The 15,891-nt window shown below is 36.9% G+C and overlaps 1 protein-coding gene across 1 annotated transcript in view; it reads right to left on the minus strand.

Moving 5' to 3' along the window:
• Window positions 1–15,891, minus strand: part of COL19A1 (collagen type XIX alpha 1 chain) — a 313,602-nt gene that overhangs the window by 275,117 nt on the left and 22,594 nt on the right. The window contains exons 4-5 of the mRNA XM_021692008.1: window positions 7,089–7,212; window positions 5,535–5,810 (exon numbers count right to left, since the gene is read on the minus strand). Of these exons, the coding sequence (XP_021547683.1) occupies window positions 5,535–5,810; window positions 7,089–7,212 (400 nt within the window). The remainder of the gene's footprint in view (window positions 1–5,534; window positions 5,811–7,088; window positions 7,213–15,891) is intronic.

The raw sequence follows: 15,891 nt of genomic DNA on the forward strand, positions 1-15,891 counted from the left end.
CTTGCAAGAAGTTGCTTTGACTGAGGTCAAAGAGGTTACTGCCTGTGTTTTCCTCTAGGATTTTGATGGATTCCTGTCTCACATTTAGGTCTTTCATCCATTTTGAGTTTATCTTTTTGTTTGGTTTAAGAGAATGGTCCAGTTTCATTCTTCTGCATGTGGCTGTCCAATTTTCCAAGCACCATTTATTGAAGAGACTGTCTTTTTTCCATTGGATATTCTTTCCTGCTTTGTCAAAGATTAGTTGACTATAGAGTTGATGGTCCATTTCTGGAAACTTATAAACTACCAAGACTGAAACAGGAAGAGGTAGAAAATCTGAACAGACCAATAACCAGCAAGGAAATTGAAACAGTAATCAAAAACCTCCCAAAAAACAAGAGTCCAGGGCCAGATGGCTTCCCAGGGGAATTCTACCAAACATTTAAATAAAAAATAATACCTATTCTACTGAAGCTGTTTCAAAAAATAGAAATGGAAGGAAAACTTCCAAACTTGTTCTCTGAGGCCAGCATTACCTTGATCTCTTCTTTTGTAATGTCTTTATCTGCTTTTGGTTTTAGGGTAATGCTTTCATAGAATGAATTTGGAAGATTTCTTTCCTCTTTCGTTTCTTGCCATAGTTACAGAAGAGACAGTATTAACTCCTTAAATGCTTGGTAGAATTCACCTGTGAAGCAGTCTGGGCCTGGACTTTTTTGGGGGTAGTTTCTTGATAACTGTTTCAATTTCATTGCTGGTAATTGGTCTATTCAAATTTTCTATTCCTAATTCAGTTTTGGGAGTTATAGGTTTCTAGGAATTTATTGATTTCTTCCAGGTTGTCCAATTTGTGGCATATGATTCTTCATAATATTCTCTTAAAATCGTTTGTATTTCTGTGCTGTCAGTTTTTATTTCTCCTTTTTCATTTGATTTTGTTTTTTTGAGTCCTCTCTCTCTCTCTGTCTCTCCCTTTTTTATGAGTCTGGCTAGAAGTTTATCAATTCTGTTGATCTTTTCCAAGAACTGGCTCCTGGTTTCATTGATCTGTTCTATTGTTTTGTTTTTGTTTTTGTTTCTATTTCATGTATTTCTGCTCTAATATTTATTATTTTCTTCCTTCTGCTGCTTTTGGGTTTTGTTTGCTCTTTTTCTAGCTCCTTTAGGTGTAAGGTTCGGTTGTTTATTTAAGATTTTTCTTGCTTCTTGAGATAGGCCTGCACTGCTATAAACTTCCCTCTTAGAACTGCTTTGCTGCATTGCAAAGATTTTAGACTGTTGTGTTTCATTTTAATTTGTCTCCATGTATTTTTTAATTTTCTCTTTGACTTTTTGGTTGACCCATTCATTTTTCAGTAGCATGTTATTTAACCTTCATGTATTTGTGTTTTTCCACATTTTTTCTTGTGGTTGATTTCTAGTTTCATAGCACCGTGGTAGGAAAAGATGTATGGTATGATTTTGATCTTTTTTAATTTGCTGAGATTTGTTTTGTGGCCTAATATGTGATCTATTTTGGAGAATGTTCCATGTGCACTTGAAAAAAATGTGTATTCTGCTATTTTAGGATGGAATGTTCTGAATATATCTGTTAGATTTATCAGGTCCAATGTGTCATTCAAAGCCTTGTTAATTTTCTGTTTGGATGATCTATTCATCCAAACAGAAAGTGGGGCATTAACATTCCCTATTATTACTGTATTACTAGCAATTACTTCCTTTATATTTGTGATGAGCTGCTTTATGTATTTAGGATTTCCCATATTTGGGTGCATAAATATTTACAGTTTTTATATCTTCTTGTTGGGTTGTTCCTTTTATAATTATATAGTGTCCTTCTTTGTCTCTTGTTACATTCTTTGTTTTAAAATCTAATTTGTCTGATATAAATATTGCTATCTTTTTTTTTCACTTCTGTTTGCATAATAAATGTTTTTCCATTCCTTCCCGCTTTCAATATGCACGTGTCTTTAGGTCTGAAATGAGCATTACCTTGATCTCTTCTTTTGTAATGTCTTTATCTGCATTTTGTTACTTGTTTTATGATTGTTTTTGTAGTTCTTCTCTGTTCCTTTCTTCTCTTGCTTTATTCTCTCTCAGTTTGCTGGCTTTCTTTAGTGATATACATGGATTCCTTTCTCTTTATTTTTTGCATATCTATTAGTGGTTTTTGATTTGTGGTTTGTGGTTCTATTAGGTTTGTATATAACATATTATGCATATAACAATCTATATTAAGTTGATGGTTGTTTATGTTTGAACCCATTCTTTACTCTTTTCTCCCTCACTTTTTAGGTATATGGTATTATACTTTACATCCTTTTATTTTGTGAATCCCTTGACTGATTTTCATAGATATAATTGATTTTACTGCTTTTGTGTTTTCTACTTTTCCTACTCCTACTTATGCTCTTTCCTTTCCATTCATCGTCTCTTGTAGGGCTGGTTTTGTGGTCATGAATTCCTTTAACTTTTGTTTGTTTAGGAAACTCTTTATCTCTCCTTCAAGTTTGAATGATAGCCTTGCTCAATAGCATATTCTTGGCTGCAGGTTTTTTCCTTCCACACTTTGAATATATATATCATGCCACTCTCTTCTAGCCTGCAAAGTTTCTGCTGAAAAATCAGCTGACAGCCTTATGGGGTTTCCCTTGTATGTAACTATTTTCTCTGGCTGCTTTTAAAATTCTCTCATTATCACTACTTTTTGCCATTTTAATTATGATGTGTCTTGGTGTGGACCTCCTTGGGTTGACTTTGCTGGGGGCTCTCTGTGTCTCCTTGATCTGGATTTCTGTTTCTTTCCCCAGATTCAGGAAATTTTCAGCTATTATTTCTTCAAATAAATTTCTTGTCCCCTTTTCTCTCTCTCCCCCTTCTGGAATCCCTATCATGTGAATATCATTAAGCTTGATGATGTTACTGAGTTCCCTAAGTCTATTTTTATTTTTTCTTATTATTGTTTTTTCTCTCTCTTGTTCAGTTTGATTGCTTTCCATTACTCTGTCCTCTAGGTCACTGATCCTTTCTTTTACTTCCTCTAGTTAGAGTTTATTCCAACTAATGTATTTTTAATTTAAGTTATTGAGCTCTTCATCTCTGATTCATTCTTTTTTATGTTTTCTATCTCTTTGTTAAGGGTCTCACTGAGGTTTTCCACTTTTTTCTCAAGCCCAGTGAGTATCTTTATCTTTATCACCATTATTTCAAATTCTCTATCAGGCATATTACTTATCTCCATTTCATTTAGGTCTCTTGCTGTCATTTTGTTCTGTTCTTTCATTTGGAACATATTCCTCTGTCTCCTCATTTTGGTTATGGCTTTAATTTTACCCTGAAATAAAGTAGGATGCCTCACTAAACTATGAAACGATTGTAACACTATAATTTTTACATTGTGTCTTTTTAGAGGACATGCTTGATATGTTTCAGCCCCGGGTTCTGGGTTCAATTCTTTTCTTGGGTGAGAAGTTAATGAGACACAGGACACAGCCCTCAACCTTCAGAGGGTGAGCTCTGAGCCTGGACCCTGCTCTTGCAATAAGTAATTTCTCTCTTATTGCCATCTCCCCACAAAGGTTCTGAATTTATTTCAGTATGTGCTTAGTTCTTTCAGTCCTTGAAAGAGAGCCCAATTTGCTCTCACTAGTCTTATAAGAGGTTCCAATTCCAAACTCCAGTCCCAAACTTTAGTACTTGCAGCAGGTGCCACTCCCTCATACTGTTGTTAGAATTCCCTGAATTGACTCCCTGTCTACCTACACTCCACCTACTGCTGAAAGTTACATCTCTGTTGCTCTAGCCGCTGGTCTCCACATCTTCCCTTGCCTTTGGAGAGAACTTTCTGAAAGGTCTGTCTAGTATTGTTGTGTTATAATTAATACTGTTATTATTATTGGCAGCCTCCATTTACCCATATAGACTTTGATCCTTCCATTAGCCTTCAAGAGCTCTGAGAAAAGAGAAGCATTAAACTTAAAATAAAAATACATTAGTTGGAATAAACTCTAACTTTTTTTTTTTTCCCCATCCTCTCAGGCCAAGGTTGATGGAGTGTTTGGTCCTGAATAAATAAATGAATATACAGGGAACTAACCACATACTAGGCATTACTGCACATACTCTATACAACTGTAAGTAGGTAACTACCAACACTACTTTTTAACTGAGGATACTGAGACTCAGATAAATTAACAGCTAACAAGATAAATTAGCAGATAATTACAGTTAAGTAGATGAGCTAGGATTTACAACCACGTCTGTCTGATCCCCAAACCAGCTCACTCTCCACAGTGCCATGATGTCTTGCCTCCATGATTGGTTTTTCCTACTCTGGCCTATTTTGCTGATCATCACTGAGCTCTAGTTATGGCATTCTCACTGATTTGTTCATTGTTTCTAAGAGAAAATAGTTTAAAAATATTTTATTGAATATATATTTATACCTATACTATATTTATCCATCTATTAATCATCTATCTATCATGAATTCTTCCACAGGGGCATTTAGAAAAAAATACACTGCCCAATATGTATTTGTACAGAATTGTACTTTTGAAAAAAAAAATTGAACATGCATTAGCAATTCCTATTGGTGACCTGGATTCAGGTAATTTTTATGGGTTTTCTCATCATTCTACCTATAAGAAAGTCTGAAGTCATGAAATTTAGAGATATCTCACTATTTTAGGATTTTTTTTTTTTTTAGGATTATAGGCCTTCTTCTCTAGGGAAATCAATAATAAATCTATTATCACCTGAACACCAAATACGGTTTTTAAAGAACCTTTTTTTTTTTTTAAAGATTTTATTTATTTATTTGAGAGAGAGAGAGAATGAGAGAGAGCACATGAGAGGGGGGAGGGTCAGAGGGAGAAGCAGACTCCCTGCCGAGCAGGGAGCCCGATGCGGGTCTCGATCCCGGGACTCCAGGATCATGACCTGAGCTGAAGGCAGTCGCTTAACCAACTGAGCCACCCAGGCGCCCCAAGAACCTTTTTATCTGAAAGGGTATTGCTAGCCATTTGTTCTCATCCAAATGACCTACTGACACAATTAGTAGTTATGTTTCAGTCCAGTAGAACCTTAAAAACAATTATAGGCCACTGAGAAATAGTCTGCAATACAAAACTGCTGCTATTCTGAGGATGAGTAAACAGTCTATTGTTCTTGAGTGGAAACATCAGATAATCTGGGACCATTTAATTTAAAGTTCATCTTTTCCCAGTCTTTTCTATTCAAAACATATAAGCTTATTCAAGCTGACTTTTTGTATCATGTGGTGCATTTTTACAAGAATTTAATTGTAATAATCTTATTTTTTCAGGCATGACCTAGTTCTTTTAAATTCACATGCTGAAGAAAATAGAGAGAAGATAATATATGTGAAAATACAGTTGGAAATACATAGCTATGTTCACACATCTGATGGCTAATTTAAACAGTGTTGAGAAGGGAATGTATTACATTGTAATTAAAGGAAGAAGGTTTTAATAAGGTATCTAATTTAGAAACTTTTCTAGTTCTATTTCATAACCAACATCACAACTCACGTCCACAGGCTTGCCATCGGAAGCTCGTGCAGCAATAACAGTCCTTCCACGAAGGTCCACAGTGTCCTTTTCATCTATATGCCGGCTTGCAATTAAATTACAATCCATATAGAGTGAAATGCCCCGGGATTGTAAACCAATGCCAAGTTTATGCCACTGACGATCAAACAAAGGACGGAGTTCTCGATTTTTAAAAATGTAGTTCAACACATCTCCCTCAGGAGCTCGGAACATAAATTCCACCACCTTCTTTCCACCATCAACTACTATAGAAACCTGCAAAAATGCAAATCAGCAAAAATGTTTTAAAACCAGTGTTCAAAATTACTAAAGCACACAAATTAAAAATTAGAGATACATGTTGGTATAATTGAGGCACTTAGCAAAATGTTTTAAATGATATCTGTGTCTACCAGATTTGTTAATACAAAAGAACAGCAAATATCCAGCTACAAAAATGTTTTAAACATGGGGCATTCTGGTGAATGTAACATGTTTCTTTCTTGAGAGAACATCTGAGGGTATATATTTATATGTATGGGTATATCTAAGTGTATATATATATATATATATACAATTCTGTATGAGTAATTCAAGAATTAAATGTTACTTAATTTAAAAAGAATAAGAATAGGATCACTTCTCTTAGCATGGAAACTGAGATCGACTTCTTGAAACTTTGATGATTTGCATGGTGCAGAGAAAATGCCTTTTCATAAAGGATATACTCTTAGTTCAGTTCATCTTTCCATCCTAAAATTGTGACTGTATTAACAGATTAAAAGACCAGTGAAATGAAAAACATCTCAGTGGATATGTATAGAAATAAACACAAATGTAAAGTGCCAGTAAGTAATACTGAGGTTCATCTCCCCCCCACCTGGAGTCCTTGCACACTCACCTTTCTGCCCATGTCATCTCTTGCACAAGTATTCCTAGGTTCCTTCTCCCTGTGCCCCATTTTAGGAAGCTTCCCTTTCTATGCTCCCATAGTCCCCACTCAACTCTGAGCTTACCTCTACCACTCTATCTTTCACACTGCGATTATGCTCTAGTATATTGTTCTCCTAGATGCCATCCCCTTAGACCTTATGCTCCCTAAGAAAGGAATTACACTTTTAAAAATCTCTTCTCTTGGTCACTAACTCATATGTAGCACGTGTTCATTAACTTTTTATTGATGGAATCAATATTTATATCCCACCTCTTCACTCACTACAGACTTTCAAATGAAACAATGAATGACTGATTTAAAAATAATATATATCAGGAATGATAGGATATAAAGAAGTTATTAGTGAGGTGGACTTAGTGTCAATGAAGCAGTTTTGAAAGAAGGGTCGTTTGAGTGTCTTTAGAGAAAATATGAATCATATTACAGATCTCAGCAAGATCATCCTAACTATGAGAATACTTGCATGTCCCTGTTAATGATTCCTCTAAAAGAAAATTCCGATACTAGATCTGCTTCCAAATTTGTGCATACCATGCCAAGATTCACCTGGCATAACCACATAGGAGAAAACTAATCAGCACAACTCTATGGTTCCTGACCTGTGGTATATTCTGTTGGTTTAAAACCTGCCACAGGAACCACCGTTCCTTTTTGGTGCTTCTTCGTACTCGAAACATAGCTGCTATGGCATACTCATCAGGAAGGCCTTTGGGAAATATCTTACTGGGGAAGGAAAACAAAGAATTATTGTGAGAACACTGAGGATGGTGAGGAAAGAAAATCTAGGTATGAAGTTCTTTGTAACACGATATTTCTTTCCCATCACAATAAAACAGTCTCTAAAACGGAATTTTCTCTATAGAGTCACCCTTAATAAACTAAATTTCACAATGACCATTACTGTACTGCTTTAAGTAACATTGTTCATTAAAAAGCAAACAGAATGCTAATTCCACTTCCGGTCTGACTCTGGCGTCTTTGCTGAGAGTCACAGTGAGCTGCCAGCTGCTTCAGGGGAGTCTTTAGGAGTCCGCACCATGGTGGAAGACACCAAGTCCAAAATCAGGAACTACCAGACTGTCTCTTTTGACCGCTGCTTCCCCAACCAGAACCAGACCAGGAACAGCTGGCAGAACAGCAGACCTCCACTGCTAAAAGAGGTAATGTCTCCATGTGTGGATGGTACTGGCGTGTGGACAAGTCCTTCTGCCCCATAGCCTGAATGTCAGCCTGGGACAACCACGGGGCAGAAGGCACATCTCCTGGGAAGATCCGAACTGGCTCCCCCTACCTCTACTTTGTCTTCCATCCTTCTCCCAGGTTGGTGAAGGGGGACCTGGGTACATGGTGATCCCCACCCTGGGATCCTGAATCATGGCTGAATTAATAACAAATCCTCATTGGAAAAGTGTAAGACCTTGTATGTGTAAAAGAGCTGGATGGGCAGTCAAGAAGCCAGGGTGGAAGTAGTACCTTGACCAGTAAGAAGGACTTCAGAGTAATGGTTTTTTTCCATTTTGTTTTATGTTATTAAACTGACCCCCTTCTCCATACCAGACAATAGAGTGAATGACTATATAAAATAGCCTCAAGCCCCTGTATGTGCTAAAATGTATCTGTATATCCCCTTTATTATCTATACAATTCCAAAAAATTTTTCTTATGTAATTTTTGAACCACATAAAAATAGTATAATAAAAACTCTTGTGGGGGCACCTGGTTTATCAGTTGGTGAAGCATGGGAGTCTTGATCTCATGGTTGTGAGTTTGAGTCACACACTGGGTGTAGAGCTTACATAAAAAATAAACAAACAAACAAACAAAAACCTTCCTGTGTACCCAAATAAATAAATAGATAGATAACAAAACAATGTGGCTTTGATGCCTGCCATTTCTCTTTGGGACCACCTATAAACCTCAAGGTGAGCACAAGTATAGTTGAGAGGTGATGCCAAAACACAAACATCCAAATGACCATTTTGAACTAGTTAGTTGCATCCAAACTCCTTTTAAAAAGGAAACCTCAACACACACAGCAGGTCCCCACTCCACCCCCACAGGCAGTAATTTGTGTCACCATCTTTCTTCTAATTTCCTGCCTCCTTTTCCCCACTCTCCACCTTCATGCTTTCAGGATCATATCTTTATTTCAAGTGTTCTGGAATTTGACAATACTATTTCCTGGGATTTTGCTTCCACTCATTGTATTAAACACATCTTTGAATATGAATTGCACATTACTGAAAAATTTTTTTTGTAAGTTTTTATTATTTTTTTATACAATCTTCTCTTATCTTCTCTTTTGGGAACTTGTTTTTTAGACAACCATTTAACACCTTTTTTTTTTTCATTTTTTTTATTATGTTATGTTAATCACCATATATTACATCATTAGTTTTTGATGTAGTGTTCCATGATTCATTGTTTGCATATAACACCCAGTACTCCATGCAGAACGTGCCCTCTTTAATACCCATCACCAGGCTCACCCATCCTCCCATCCCCCTCCCCTCTAGAACCCTCAGTTTGTTTTTCAGAGTCCATAGTCTCTTAACAATCTATTCTACTATTCTACTTTCTGGGATATTTCCTTGATTTATTTTCCAATCCATCTATGCAACACCAATTTTTGTTATTTTCTTATTACCAGGATTCTCTTTTGTTCTCTTTTAAAAATTATCCTGAATGCAATATTTTTAAATCCCTGATATAATCAATTAGGTGGGTTTTTTAATGTTTCTCTCTGCATCCTTGAATATCTTCATTTCATCCAGATTAGTGTTTCCTGTTTGATAGTTTGGCCTCTCTCTTCCATGCTGGAAGCTACACTCTAATTTCTGATGGTTTTTTATAATCCATATGTAATTAAGGAAGAACCACTGAACTTTGATTGCAAGCTTCATGTATGTGTCACAGTGTGTCAATGAACAACTTCACTGCATAGCATGATCAGCTGGCGGATTTCACTGCAAGTCCCTCAAATGTGAATGTAGAAAGATTAGTTTTCTAAGGACATTCAGTTTCTCCAAAGAAGAATCTTTCTATGTCCTACTTGGTAAAGAGTATTCACCTGGATGCAGGCATTCTAGAAGCAGAGCGGGTATGTGGGGGTCTTACAGTTCGGTACAGAATTTTGTTTCATCCCTCTGTTTTTGGTGCCATGCCTCTTTCCTGCCTTCACTATCCTGCTTACCTTGCATCTGGAGGCTCTCTGGCTCAATTTCTCTCAATAATAAGTCTAATAAACCTCTCACCTTTTGTCTGGTTGTAGGAGGAAAAAGGAGGTACACTACACCCACACACACATCCCTCACCAGTTTCTGCAGAGGCTGGTTCCCCCAAGTGATAAGTCTCTCAGGTGTCCACTGAAGTCAACTGGCCCACATCTCACTAGCCAGCCCAGCAATACATAGGTTCTAACATCTTCCAACTGCTTTTTGTATTCAAAGAATGTATTGTAATCTTTCTTTCTCTTTGTTCCAACTCCCTTTCTACAATCAATTTTGCATTTTAGAAGGTTAAAAGTCCTTTCAACTCTTTAACCTCTCCCTCTCCAATGCCCCTTTAATCTTGGTTTAGAAACAGATGCATATCCTCCCCCTGCTACAAAGTAGACAAAACTTCCTTCAACCTTGCTACATCATTGTATCACCCTCTCATCTATTCACGAACCTTCTTACACAAATATCTTAATATCTGCATTGTTACTACCCACTTAGTCCTTAACTCTCTTGCATTCTAAAAGCATTTCCAATCAGCTAATCTACTGGCCTCTTCTCAATCTCCATTCCCCTCAATCCTTCTAAAGGTTTTAACACTGAAGATATCCTTTCCTCATTGATATAAACCAGGGGTCACAATCACAGGCCTATAGGACCCAGCCAGGAAACTGGAACGTAAGTTTCCTGAGGTTGGTTGTCTATACTATTCACCTTGTTCCTGGCATCTAGAGCCGTGCCTGCACAAGGTGGGTACTCAATAAGTATTAAATGAGGGCGCCTGGGTGGCTCAGTTGGTTAAGCGACTGCCTTCGGCTCAGGTCATGGTCCCGGAGTCCTGGGATCGAGTCCCACATCGGGCTCCCGGCTCAGCGGGGAGCCTGTTTCTCCCTCTGACCGTCTCCCCTCTCATGCTGTTTCTCTCTCTCTCTCTCTCTCTCTCTCTCAAATAAAAAAAAAAATAAGTATTAAATGAGCCAATTAATGGACTGAATTCAGATATAAACTACCTAAAAAAAAAAAAATACAAAACAAAAACCACATGGCTCTCTCAGTCTAGCTTTGGGTTTTCCCCTCTTGGATAGAAATATGCATATAAGAAAATTTCACTCTCCTCTTAAGACTTTTATAAAATAAAACAAAACAAAACAGGGGTGCCTGGTTGGCTCAGTTGGTTAGGCGTCTACCTTCTGCTCAGGTCATGATCCTGGGGTCCTGGGATTGAGCCCTGCATCAGGCTCCCTGCTCAGTGGGGACCTTCTCCCTCTCCCTCTGCCACTAACCCCTGCTTGTGCTCACTCTGTCAAATAAATAAATAAAATCTTAAACACACACACACACAAAACGGAGGAAGTGAGTTAATAAGAGCAACCGACACCCATCCTCATGTAGAGGTCACAAGTGTGACCTGGGGGAAAATAAGAGCCCAACCCATCTATAGGGGGCAGCTGCTGATTAGCTCCAGCCAATTGTTACCTTATGGGAATGTGGGCCCAGTGTTGCCAGATGATCCTATTTTTCTTTCTTTTTTTTTAAAAAGATTTTATTTATTTATTTGAGAGACAGAGAATGAGAGAGAACACATGAGAGGGGATAGGGTCAGAGGGCAAAGCAGACTCCCCGCCGAGCAGGGAGCCCGATGCGGGACTCGATCCAGGGACTCCAGGATCATGACCTGAGCCGAAGGCAGTCGCTTAACCGACTGAGCCACCCAGGCGCCCCGATCCTATTTTTCAAGAGACGCTAAATTACTCAGATTTTTATCTGAAAAGTTTAGAGTTTCATTTTGTCAATCGACTCAGATTTTTCATAAACACTGTCCAGACCAACACTGTGCAAATGAAGCGAAAACAATGACTGCTTATGTTGGCACACTTGATGTGACAAAGCAAAAAATCATGAAAACACCTTTCTTCTTACTAGTTAGGATTTTGGACATAAAGTCACCTGTCACATCTCTTCATGAGATTGGAAGCTTTTGAAGGCAAGGAGGCATTTCATGTTTCTTTGTATCACCCACAAAGCCCAAGTGCAGTGCCACCAGGGCACTCTATAACTGTTTGTTAAAGGATGAGTGACGGGTGCCTGGGTGGCTCAGTTGGTTAAGCAACTGCCTTCGGCTCAGGTTATGATCCTGGAGTCCCGGGATCGAGTCCCGCATCGGGCTCCCTGCTCGGCAGGGAGTCTGCTTCTCCCTCTGAACCTCCTCCCTCTCATGCTCTCTGTCTCTCATTCTCTCTGTCTCAAATAAATAAATAAAATCTTTTAAAAAAAATAAATAAATAAATAAAAATAAAGGATGAGTGACCTAGTAAATGAAACAGATGCACTTAATTTTTTACTATTTCATATTTTTAAATAATTCATAATATTTCATAAATACAATTATTTTTCAAAAATTTACAATCTAATTCAAAACTGAAACTATATCTCATGAAAGGTTCCTTCTGTAACAGAAAATAATAAACCAAAATATTATTAATATTAATAATGTTAATATACAATATAATACAATCTTAATACACTGAAGTAAATTTAGTTGTTTATAGAAAAACTGATTTTTTCTTAGTCTAAGTTTATAATGGATAAAAATCCTTATAATTACTGTATTTTCCTTTCAATAATTCTTGCTCTACTTTCAAAGCCAAAAATGATTTTGCTTGCCAAAATTGTAAATTTTGAAGGAAAATTTCTCTATTTTAAAAACAATATATTATAAAATGTATCAGCTCTTATAGACTATGTTTCTTGTTTATACCGCACAAGCACACTTAATGTGATACAGAATAATTTCACTGGGTCTTGCCAAAGTTTCTATTATAAAAGAGGCCATATTGGATTACTGGTCTGTTACCAGAGAGATATAATGACAGCTTGCTATGCGTAAGATATCCATGCTTGAATATTTTTGAATGGAGTGTAATTTCCTATAAGAAATTCTATCCACTGCTTATTCAGTGATATTCCCATTAAGAAAAATATTGTTGATCCTTACCTGCCAAATTAGTTCATATATATATATATATATATATGGCTAGAAATTATCATTGGGATATTTTCTACCTTCCCTCCATTTCATACACATTGTATGTAGTTCAGTGCTGTAAATGGAAAAATCATCCACATAAATTGATACTAACCTATATTTGAAGAGCTCAAAGTTTAGTGAAATTTACATGTAATTAATGCTTTATTTCCCACTGTCTACTTTGCTTCACATTAATGAAAGTCACCTAAATATTCATGGACAGGTGAGAGTAGAAATATACCAAATAAACAAAATGTTCAATCTAAAATCAATTTTTTTAATGTGACTAAGTAAAAGTCACTGAGAGCCAAACTAAAGTCATTCCAAATTATCCAAAGGTGCCAAAGGAAATTTGCTGCTTGCGGAGTCCTCTTTACACTTAGCCCCTGAGAGCACTAGTTCTAGATATAATCTGGAGTGTCTCTGAAGCCTTGTAATTCACATATTTTAGACTCCTTTGAACTTGTAATTTATTTCAGTGTTGAAAAAAATCTAAAATATAGTTTTCACCTGCTCTCTGATGTTCTCTATGTATAGCAGCCCTCTGTTCCATCATCAAATGGAAAGAAACACTATTAAACTGTAAGGGAAGTGGCAGAGAATCAGAAGTAGGGCTTCTTATAACATAGTATAGCTATGGCAGAAGGCAGTGTCCAGCTCTGAGAACCAGTGAGATTTGACCCCACCAAAAAACTGATTTCATAAAGATTTTAACATTACAGTACTTCCCTCTCAGTGTTAAAATTAAGAGAGATTTTTAAATTTTCTTCTTTATATTTTCACTACTTCCTCAATCTTTACAGTGAGCATAAATTGTATTAATGATCATTTGTAAAACAACACTACTATTTTCAGGTTAGAAAAAATAATCCTGTTCTTTAAAGTGAACTATAAATTAATCTGATATTCTTCAAGGTCAGAAATGAGGGAGAATTAACAATAACAAATATTATTTTTTTTCTATTATGGAGGTAAAAAGTCACAGAAGTCTATAACTCCCAATCTAAAGCCTTCAGAATGGTTCAGTCACTGAAGCAGTAGGACAAGATGAAAGAAACTTCAAATGAAAATACACTTTTCCCGATATTTTCTCCATATGCTTCAAACAGAATATCTAATTACAAAGTACTAGTCCCTGTACTCAAGAAATTGGATACAAATGAACATTTTATTAAACATGAAGGAATTCACTGCACAGGACTTTAAGAATGGGCTGTATTTGTACTACGTAGCATACTGCTCACATTCTCTAGATCTTCTTTCTCACTTGATTAATGAAAAATCCTTTGCTGGTCAGAATTTATTTTAAGTCTTTAAGAAATATAAATAAAATAATGATGTCTAAAACATATCTGTATTACAGGAAAGATCTTGGCATGAGGTGGAGAAAACATTTAATCATTCTGTGTATGTGTAATTGTTATTAAATAAGATTGTACATTCACTGTCTTTTGTATACATGGTATGAATGCAGAGATTCTCCCTAACCATGAAGTACTTTCGTTGACAAGCCAAAACACCTAATACTCTACTATTAGAGCTTTCTTCCTCTCTGGAAAATGTTTGTGTTTATAAAACATAAGCTCTGTTACCACTAAAATAGTCCCTAGAAACTGGTCACATAATACTAACAAATGGTCTAATAATTAATTCTCACCTTGGAAAGAACAGAACAGAGATCTATGAGATTGTGATAAAGCAAGGAAGTTAACAGAGAAGACACAGAGAGGGAGGAATAAATCCAGAGCAGGAAATGCCCCTGAGTTAGAAGACTGAAATGTCATTGTCCTGATCCCTAGGCAACACAAACATCATCTTAAGGCACTGGGAGTATGAGAAGAAAGTTCCAAAAACAAAGATGATGCCAAAGGGGAGATGGAACCAAGACAGACCTTGACAATTTCCTTGCCTGTGCTGTCAACTCACATGCCTAACTCTCTACTGGGCCTCTCCACTTGGATTTTAAAGGCATCTCTAATTAAATAACTGAAATTGAACTTCATTCAACACATCCCTTTACCAGAATTCCACATCTCCATAAAAGGCATGGCCAATCGTCTCCAGCCTAAAAGTCATTCTTGAATCTTACCTTTCCTTTATTTTCCTCCATCATATCTAACCATCAGCAAGTCTTACTGTTTCTACCACCAAAATAGATCCCAACTCTCTCTACTTCTCTTTAGCTCCACTGTCACTCACTAGTCCAAGCTTCCACCTTCTTTCCTCAGGACTCCTGTGATGGTTTTGTTCTCCCTCTTGCCCCTCCATTATGGGCTAGCCCTGTAGGATGCCCTTTTCAAATGTAAATCAGACCACATCCCTCCCTTACTTACAGCCTTCCTACAATGTCCTTTGGTTCCTAGAATAAAATGTGCACATCCTTGATCATGGCTCACAAGGCTTTATCTGTTCTGACCCCTGCCTTCTCTGACATGTCATCTCCTATTCCAGTCTCTGTGTGACACCCATACTCCAGGCAAGGTGACCTGAACTCTGTTCCTTGAGCACATCAGGCTCATTGAGGTCTTGGGCCTTTGTACTTCCTGTTTTCTCAAAACACAGGATGGTCATTCCCAGAAGTTGTCACTTAGATGGCTTCTCCTTGCTATTCAGGTCTTAGCTCTAATGTCACTTCTTCTGGAAGGTCAACAGCTGTTCTCACTTCAGTTACTCCCTAACATATTACCTTGTTTTATTTTCTTCATAGGCTTATAACTACCCAACTTTTAAAAAAATATATATATATATTGGTTTACACACGAATTGCCTGTCTGCAACCACTAGAATGTGATTTCCATGAAAATAGGGGCTCTGCCAGACTTGTTGCTCTAAATCAACCACTAGGCTGGTATCTGGCATATAGGAAGCACAAATAAAAATTTGTTCCATTAATGGAAAATCCACCATGATATATATGACCAGTCCTGGCATGTGCAAAACACTATATTTGTGTAATGCTTTAAAGTTAAGGCCTTTAAGACTATGCCACATCACGTTCAGCAGGAAAACAGAAGAAAAAAATCAAGCTCCATATGATGTAAAGCAGGTCAATCAAACAGCTTGACACAAAATGAGTCCATGAACAAACACAATCAGTGTTCTTTTTTCAAAAAGAAATTTAAAATCTCTACAGGTTATAGCAAAACTGAACAGCTG

Source organism: Neomonachus schauinslandi, chromosome 8 (assembly GCF_002201575.2).
Source record: "Neomonachus schauinslandi chromosome 8, ASM220157v2, whole genome shotgun sequence".
NCBI classification, from domain to species: domain Eukaryota; kingdom Metazoa; phylum Chordata; class Mammalia; order Carnivora; family Phocidae; genus Neomonachus; species Neomonachus schauinslandi.